General features: G+C 39.4%; 1 protein-coding gene across 1 annotated transcript; it reads right to left on the bottom strand.

Moving 5' to 3' along the window:
• Positions 1 to 6,458: 6,458 nt before the first annotated feature.
• On the bottom strand, positions 6,459 to 7,731 carry TCIM (transcriptional and immune response regulator). Its single transcript, XM_082444197.1, has one exon. The coding sequence runs from the start codon at positions 7,684 to 7,686 to the stop codon at positions 7,366 to 7,368; it is 321 nt and encodes a 106-aa protein (XP_082300323.1). The 5' UTR covers positions 7,687 to 7,731; the 3' UTR covers positions 6,459 to 7,365.
• Positions 7,732 to 9,095: the final 1,364 nt, after the last annotated feature.

Here is a 9,095-nt window from a genome sequence, read left to right as displayed (position 1 = left end):
ACTCTGGCCAATGCCATCAAGTCAAATCCTTTTTTAGTCTTATACTAAGAAATGCCATCAATAGGAGATCCAACTGTAACGTAAGAAAACAATTCCTTACATCCTATGTTCTTCACAGTTGACTATAGAGTTTTGTAAAAATACCCATTACTGGGCTCAATGCCCAGAGATTTGGGACCAGGAATCTATATATATATATATTTTTTTAAAAAATATTTATTTATTTATTTATTTTTGGGCTGCATTAGGTCTTAGTTGCAGCACGCATCGGGCTCTGCGTTGCGGTGACTGGGCTTCCCTCTAGTTGTGGCAAGTGGGCTCCAGCGCGTGTGGCTCACGGGCTTAGCTGCCCCGCAGCATGTGGGATCTTAGTTCCCCAACCAGGGATGGAACCGGCGTCCCCTGCATTGCAAGACGGATTCTTAACCACTGGACCACCAGGGAAGTCCCAGGAATCTATATTTTTAAAACGACACAGGTGGTTATGACTCCCACCCAGCATGGAGATTGTCTCAGTGACTCTGACATTGCTTGGATGTGGAAGAGATAGTCATAATATTAGCAGCTGGCCCTGGCATGGGCACCCAGCCACCAGGAAAGAGGCAGGTTACTAAAAAAAAACACAGATGGAGTCAGATCCACAAAATCATCACTAAGACTGATGTCAAAGAACATGCTTCCTACATTTTCTTCTACGAGTTTTATGGTTTCAGGTCTTATATTCAAGTCTTTAATCCATTTTGAGTTAATTTTTGTGTATAGTGTAAGATAGTGGTCTAGTTTCATTCTTTTGCTGTCCAGTTTTCCCAGCACGATTTATTGAAGGGATTACCCTTTTTCCCGTGTATATTCTCTATGTGTTTGTCATAAATTAATTGTCCACATATGTTTGGGTTTATTTCTGGGCTCTCAGTTCTGTTCCATTGATCTGTGTGTCTGTTTTTGTGCCAGTAACATACTGTCTTGATTACTATAGGTATGTGATATAGTTTGAAATCACGAAGTGTCATACCTCTAGCTTTGTTCTTCTTTCTCAGGATTCTTTGGGTTATTTGGGATCTTTCCTTGTTCTAAAGGCAAGGGAAAGAAAAGCAAGAATAAACAAATGGGGCTACATCAAACTAATAAACTTCTGCACAATGAAAGAAACCATCATCAAAATAAAAAGGCAACCTTCTGACTGGAAGAAGATATTTTCAAATCATATATACAATAAAGGGTTAATATTCAAACTATCTAAAGAACTCATACAACTCAACAACAAAAAACGAAGAACCTGATGAAAAAATGGGCAGAAGATCTGAACAGACATTTTTCCAAAGAAGACATACAAATGGTGAACAGACACATGAAAAGATGTTCAACATCACTAATTATTAGGGAAATGCAAATTAAAATCACCATGAGATTTCACCTTACCCTTGTTAGAATCACTGTGATGGAAAAGACAAGAAATAACAAATGTTGACAAGAATGTGGAAAAAGGGAACCCTCATACATTGTTGGTGGAACTGTAAATTAGTGCAGCTGCTGTGGAAAACAGTATGGAAATTCCTCAAAAAAATTAATAATAGAAATGCCATATGTCCCAGCTATTCCACTTCTGGCTATTTATCTGAAGAATATGAAAACACTAATTTAAAAAGATATATGAACCCCCATGTTCATTGCAGCATTATTCTTAATAGCCAAGATGTGGAAACAAACTGTGTCTATCAATGGATGAATAGGTAAAGAAGATGTGATACACACACACACAAACACATACACGCAGTGGAATAATACTCAGCCATGAAAAAGAATGGAATGCTGCCATTTGCAACAACATGGATGGACCTTGGATATATTATGCTAAGTGAAATAAGTCAGACAGAGCTAGACAAATACAGTATGATTTCACTCATGTGGAATCTAAAAAAAATAAGCAAAACAAACAAACACTCAAAATAAAATAGAAACAAGCTCATAGACACAGAGAACAGACTAATGGTTACCAGAGGGGAAGGGGTGGGTGAAATGGGATGGTGACGGATGGTAACTAGACTTGTGGTACTGATCACTTCGTAGTGTAGACAGATGTCAAATTATGACGCTGTACACCTGAAAATTACATAATAAAAAAAATCGTAAAAAAAGAGGGATCCACAGAAAGTTACTTCTCTCACATTCTGCCTTCAGCAACAACTAGTAAAGATCAAAACTTTTAAATTAGGCTTTTGTTTTATTGAACAGAAATTCTTTTCATATACGGAATACCAACCGATCCAGAAAGAAATCCTATCACGTAAGGTGATAGGTACAGTCATTATTTCCCATGTATGTAGAATATGCGATCTAGAAGTCACAGCCATCAGCCCGTCAGATCTATTGTTTTTTCCTTCCAGATGAAAACCAGGGATAAAAAAGGAATTTGCTTCAGGCAGAGTTGGGAAAAACCCCAGAAAGTCAGACTCAGTCTGGTGGTATTTGCTCAATACCATGCCCACGTAGGAGGAAACAAAGGCTCAGGAACCAAACTTCTGTGCTCCTCCTAGGACTCGTGTGTGTGTGTGTGTGTGTGTGTGTGTGTGTGTGTGTGTGTGTGTGCGCGTGCCTGTGTGTGCATTTGTGCGCATGCGTGTGCTCGTGTGCATGTGTGTAAAGCAAAGGGAGGAGGAAGGTGGCTACAACAAAAGCCTTGCAACCCCTCGTCCACTTTTTTAAAACCACTGCTACACCTTATTGGGACAAGATTTTTATTTCCACAGTTCTGTAAGATAGTTTTGCCAATACACGAGTGAACCCAATCCATTGTCACTGTGTGCATACCTTACCACAGAACACATTTGTGTGTCTGTGATGATCACTGAAAATATCCGGTAACTTTTTTTGCAGAAGAGCTATTTAAATGAAGAGAGAGCTCAGTAGCCATTAAGTGATAATATTTGTTGAATAATGACGCATTCTAAGATTCAAGCATAGTCACAATTTCTTACAAATTTCATTAAGGATTAGTTTGTGGTTCCCCTGATCTGGCCTCCCAACCCTTTTTTTTTTTTAGAATCTCTAACTTCTGTTTCATCTTCAGATTCCACATAGTTACTCATTTATTATTGAGTTGTGAAAGAGCTGTGTGGCTTTTCACCTCAGTAGACCAACTGTGAGGAAACAGTCTGGAAGAAATCACTGTAGCCTCCAACCGTGTGTTCAGTTGCCAGACAGCGCATTACTTTTCAAAATATTACCTGTATCTTTTCGTAAGGCCTGATACATAGTAGGTAGGCAGTAAATGGTACTCTTCTGTTGAAAGTCCTTCATGCTTCTTTCTTTCCTTCAGGATAAAATTAATACTCAAGCTTGTCTTTTAGACCCAGCTGCCTTTCTAATGATTGCTCCAAATGCTTAGGCCCCTAACCATGAACTGCGTAGAGATTCTCAAACAATGTACTCTCTTTCCCACCTCCTTGCCTTTGCGGATGCTACACCCAAATGCCAGAATGACATTTTTCCTCTCCATTCTCCTAAATCCTACTTTGAAACTTCTCTATGGAGTCTTCTAGGATCTCCCCAGTTTGGAATAGATTTTCACCAGTTCTGCTGCTACTCTCTACACCCTGCCACCACCACCCCACACACACACACCCCACACACACACACACACACTCACACTCACAAACACACACACACCTCTGCTCCCATAGCATCCTGTTTAAACTTCTATCATGGATCTCACCGTATTCATTTTAAAACCTTTTCTCGCTCCTCTGACAAGGAGACTAGAGATTTGTTCTGTCCATGGCAGCCCACACGTGGGTGCTTACTACATTTCTGTTGCACAAATGGAGAGGGTAGAGACCCTGATTCCACTCTACAACTCCCTGTGTGTGACAAAGGAGGTCAATTAAGTTACATGCCATTCCGGGAAGCCCTTGTGTAGAGTTTGGAAGGGTAGATGAGGCGCTTTAAAAGGCCATGCGATTCCTAGACCACAGCTTAATGATTTGTTTGTTAGGAAGGCTCTCCAAGGGAACAGCAGTCACATTCTCTGACTACCCTCGGACAATGGGAAAAAAATATCAGGCAGTCACATATCCCAGGCCCCTTTCTCAGTAGATCTCATCTGTCAGCGATTCCTATGGGTACGAACCCTCCTTTGCTGGGCCAGGGCTGGGAACTGAGAAGGTCTACACTGAGTGAATAAAACCATGAATCCACAGTTTCTAACTTCCCCCAGTGTGCAAACCCAGACCCAAAGCCTTGACTGTCGACTCAGAAGAGAAATTAGATGTGATCTTTTGTTCCAAGGTGCTAACCCAGGTGTTATTTTAACTGTAGACCAGAAAGGCTATATGTGAGAAATCTTTGATACAATTAAAATGATTGAGAAGCTTTCCGCATGAAGGGAAGTGCCAAATAAATAGACAAACAGACACAGATCAGATAAAAATGATTTCTCAGAGGGCTTGCTTTCCCGTCTTTCTTACTAGCATATAAGTAATTGTCACTTCAAAGGATAAAAGAGAAGTTTAGTTCCTCCTAGAGGAACCTAGTGGTTCGGAATAAAGGCTCTCTGGGTTTGATTCCTGCCCTCATTAGCTGTGTGTCTTCGGGAAATTTACTGCACCTCTCTGTGCTTCAGTTTCATTACTATACATTCATAGGCACATGCATGCACACGCATGCTTTTATATCACGGTACTAATGAAGTGATTTAATACACACACAAAAAAACCACTTAGAAAATTGACTGGTGAATAGTAAGCACTCAGTGAAAGTTAGTTGTTATTATTATGATCCTAATGATAGAAAAATATTAATGAGCTATTTCACCTTTGTTGCTTTTGTTTCTTCTATTATAATGAGATGTCTTGAGATATATTCGGTCGTCCTTGTGCCGTAGAAGGATTTCTGAACAGAACTAATCCTACCTGTTCTAATGATGGATCCTTTCACCCCTCATTAAATAATAAAAATATCACGAAGTTAAAAATCATCCTTGTGCATTGATTCCAACTTCCGTTCTCCATGAAGGAGAAGGATGCCACGCTTGTGTAATAATCTACAGAAAGAATTATTATTCTCCACACCATTGTGGATCATATCCCAACTGCTTTTTAATTTGTTCCCCATGTTATGGTACTGCAGTCAGAAAATAATAATAATATCCTGCAAGAAAACTAAGTTAATACATGCTTATGTGAAAAGTGGGTAAGATACGCATTGTACGCTATTGAAAACAACAGAGGCAGAGAATATAGTTATGAGTATGTGTAATAAACTCAACCTTTGAATGATGTTCAGCATCTGAGATGTGTTTAAAGTCTTGGAGTGGAAGATAAGTTGAACATGTTCACTGAGATCGTGGAGTATGATAACTCCTCTGGGGGAGTAACTTACTAAATTTCCTTCCCAAGCAGTTTATCACTGTCCTTGGGGCACCCTAGATGGACAGAGAAAATGTGTCACCGACAGGCCCTATCAGAGGTAGGAAGCTTATTCATTTCCAAAGCCTTCACTTTGATGATCCCCAAATACCATCACTAGCCAAGCCTTCCACCTGTCAGAACTCCTTCTTTTTTGTTCTTAACTTATTTTGGTTTCATGGATGTCTTTGCAAATCTGATGGAAATTAGAAATACTCCTCCAGGAAAAATGCACACACACACAATTTTGCATATTGATCTGTGTTTTTTATGGATGCTGTCATGTAAAAAAATCCTTTTTAAATGGAATGATTTCTATTATCTTCAGTAAATGAATCAATTAACATTTGAAAACAGACTTGACTACTTAATTTCTTTTTTAAAAAATATGTTATTTAAAAACCTGACTTATAACTCTCCCCAAAGATTTCAGATCTTTCACTTTTGTTTTACTATGATCAGCAGTTTCAAAAACCTTTGTAGATGTTTCTGAAACACTTAATTTCTAGGGAAATTTTAAAATGTATTTCTGCTAGGAAAGTGCAGCAGGCATTGCTATATACCTTCTTAGAAATATTTTATTATAATTTTATGAGGAAATAAGCAAAGAGACTGTAATGTTATTCCCATATTGGTTTATATTAAATAAACATTGATAAGCCACAAAATCTTGATCGTAATTCAGACTCTGACCCTCAGATATATTGTTTTGGGAGAAATAAATGTACACAGCTACCATAGCCACAGAGGAAAAATTTCAAAAATATGGAGAGAAAAACCTTTTGAAACTCACCCTCTATGGATACATAAAACAATACTGATGAGCCACTCTATGAATTTCTACGCCTGTATCTTATATTTTAAAGTCGGGACAGAGAAACTTCCTAGATACTTGATGTAAGAATTTGCTTTGAATAAGTTGGCAATGCAAAGCTACTTTAAAATCACCTCTTACTCTTAGAGTAAAATCCTTAGAAAAGCTTATAAAAGTTTATAATAATAAAAATTACCATCTTATTTTTCCTTTGAGACCAATCATCACACACCAAGAGCAGCTAAGTTTATAATAATTTATTAAGGTTGTATATCATTTGTCATGAATAATAAATTATAGAAACCATAGCATCTTTATAAACTATTAAGTGTATCATATTCACTTCCTAATGCTTATTGCAGTAACTGTAAGAAACTTAGATTATATTTTAGCATTAGTTAGAAGATTAAAAAAAAACTATAAAATTTGTTCACAGTACTTCGGATTTATGAAGGACCCTATTATTTTAACTTTTGGGCAACCAGTTTGAAATGCGTAAAAACCCCTTACAAACCAGAAGGTGGCGTACGGTTTCACTGAGCTGCTGAAAATTATGCAGTTCCTTGAATTTGTACTTACACCCATGTGGTGCACTTTTTAAGGCATTGTAATAAATGCAAATAAATAATCAATTACTGATCTCTAAAAAAAAAAATCTACCGATAGACAACATTGAAGCTTGGCAAACACTTTGAACATTCAAATAAAAAATTCAGTAAACAATTGCAGCATGGAATTCTCTCTCCTGTTCCCCATCTCCCTCCCCCTACCCAGTTTGGTTAAGGAAAAAAAGTTCAGGTTGAGTTTAAGTCCTAGGGCCTGACAGGGAGACCCTGGCCTCCATTCTTCCCCAGACTTCTGTTATCTTCCGTTTCAGTTCTCATTATGTCTGTCCGGACTCTCCCCTGACATCAGCATCAGTCCTTTTCCTGTAGGGGGAGTTTTCCAGTCCTTGCTGAAAGCATTTCCTTCTCCACTGTAACAGCACAGGCGTGAAATTAGTTGGAGTCTTTGTAACAAGTTCGTTCCGTTCCTATGGAAGAGAAACTTACAAGGCAGCAACAACATGCTGCGCGTGGTAGGTTTCATAGACTCCCTTGGTCTTTAAATGTCCGTTCTTGGCTAATGTCCTTATCCATCGTCTGGTCCTCAGTGAACTTTGATGGAATATTTCCGCAGTTTCAGAAACTGGAAAAGCTTGTCTTTCGTCCTCTTCTTCAGAGCCATCAGGGCCCGTGTTTTCTCCTCCAAATCTTGATCTATGGCAAAAATGATCTTAGCTCTCTCCTCTGCTTTCTTGTCCCCAGAGTTTTTGAAGAGCCTCTGTAACGCTTCTTGGTCTATGTTTTCAAAGATGTTGCCCACGGCTTTCTTACGTGAGGCTGTGTCGAAGTGGTAGCCGTGGATGGACGGGCTTACTCGCAATGAGGTGGACATGCTTCTGGCCGGGTGGCTTGGCTTGGCTTTCATCGATGTGTGAATCTTTGGGAATCCAGCTCCCGGGCTCTCCAGAGAGTCTGTAGCAAAATCATTCCGGGACTGCTATTTAAAGTGTGAACAAAAGCTCCAGGCTCAGATTACACCGGTGACATCAGAGTGATCTCAAGGAAGCATAATCGCAGACAGGTTTAACAGTTGAGTTGCCAATATCCTGTTCTTGTGCTAAATGTTACTAAAAGCTGTGTTCAGTGATAGGGCCGGAAAGGGGGGGATTTCTTTTTACCACATCTGTGGCAATAGAATTATAGACTTGGACCCTTCTATAGAAAAAAAAAAAAAAAATAGCTGAAACCAGGACAGCACAAAGATAAGAGACAAACAAGGTGGCTTAGACTCTCAAATCTTTCCAGACAACAACCAATACAAAGGGTTCTGCCAGCCACCAGAAAGTTTTAATTCACAGAGAAGTTACTGAAGTGCAGTCCCAACATTGGGCAGCCCACACCAGTGCCCTGTGGACATTTCCAGCCAGGGCAACCCCGAAGCTATTGAGAGAAAGCTTAAGCATCAAGGACATTGATTTGGAGTACATCTGCTGTAGAATGGGGGTCAGACGCTACAAAACGCTGATGTGACACAGCCTGAGTCCGTGACCATTCAGAGCCTGCGTCCAAGAGCAAATCTGCAATTGCTGAATAAAATTTTCATTTAATAATAATCATAGCAATAGACAGTGTCTCCTTAGGCTTGTGTATATATCAACAACAATATCAAAAAAAGCCGGAGGAAGAGTTAAAAGGTGCTTTTATGTACATAGCACTCAAAAGGGATGAGTTGACTTTTTCCTCTCATATTTATTTTGGCATCAGTCAGACACAGTCAGAACAATACTTTCTTTGGAAGAATTTAAATTCGTTCTTTCTACCTTCCACAATATTCAGCCAGCCACTGTCTGCACTGGTGTATGGAACACTTACATTCCACCCAAGGTTCAATGTCAGCTTCAAAGGGCTCCGGAGACTTCTTTTCAGGGACCTTCTGCCAGGTCCCGGCACTCTCAGAAACAGGGCTGGCCTTTGTTTTCCTCTCATCTGGTCATCTAGAAAAGTCCACAAAGGGAGAGCATGTAGACAAGGTACCTCACTAGAAAAATGAGTTAGAGGCTCTTCTCGTTTATTCATTCATTCACTCGTTTATTCAATCAGTATTTATTCAAGATCGACTTTTAGCTGGAACTTTTCTAGGCATTGGAAATGTAACAGGAAACCACACTAAATCAAATAAAAAACAAAACATCCCTACCTTACCTTTGTGGAGTTTACATGCAGCTGGGAAATAGACAATAGGAAAAGGCGCATGTATAGTCTAGAGGACGTCACACGGTAATGCGTGAGGCAGGTTGTACAGGAGAAGCAAGGGAGGGTTGGAATTTGCATAGG

Source organism: Balaenoptera physalus (genome assembly GCF_965194825.1).
Source record: "Balaenoptera physalus genome assembly, chromosome: 21".
NCBI classification, from domain to species: domain Eukaryota; kingdom Metazoa; phylum Chordata; class Mammalia; order Artiodactyla; family Balaenopteridae; genus Balaenoptera; species Balaenoptera physalus.
Note: the sequence above shows the minus strand (reverse complement) of the source record. Positions and strands in the feature narration are given on the sequence as shown.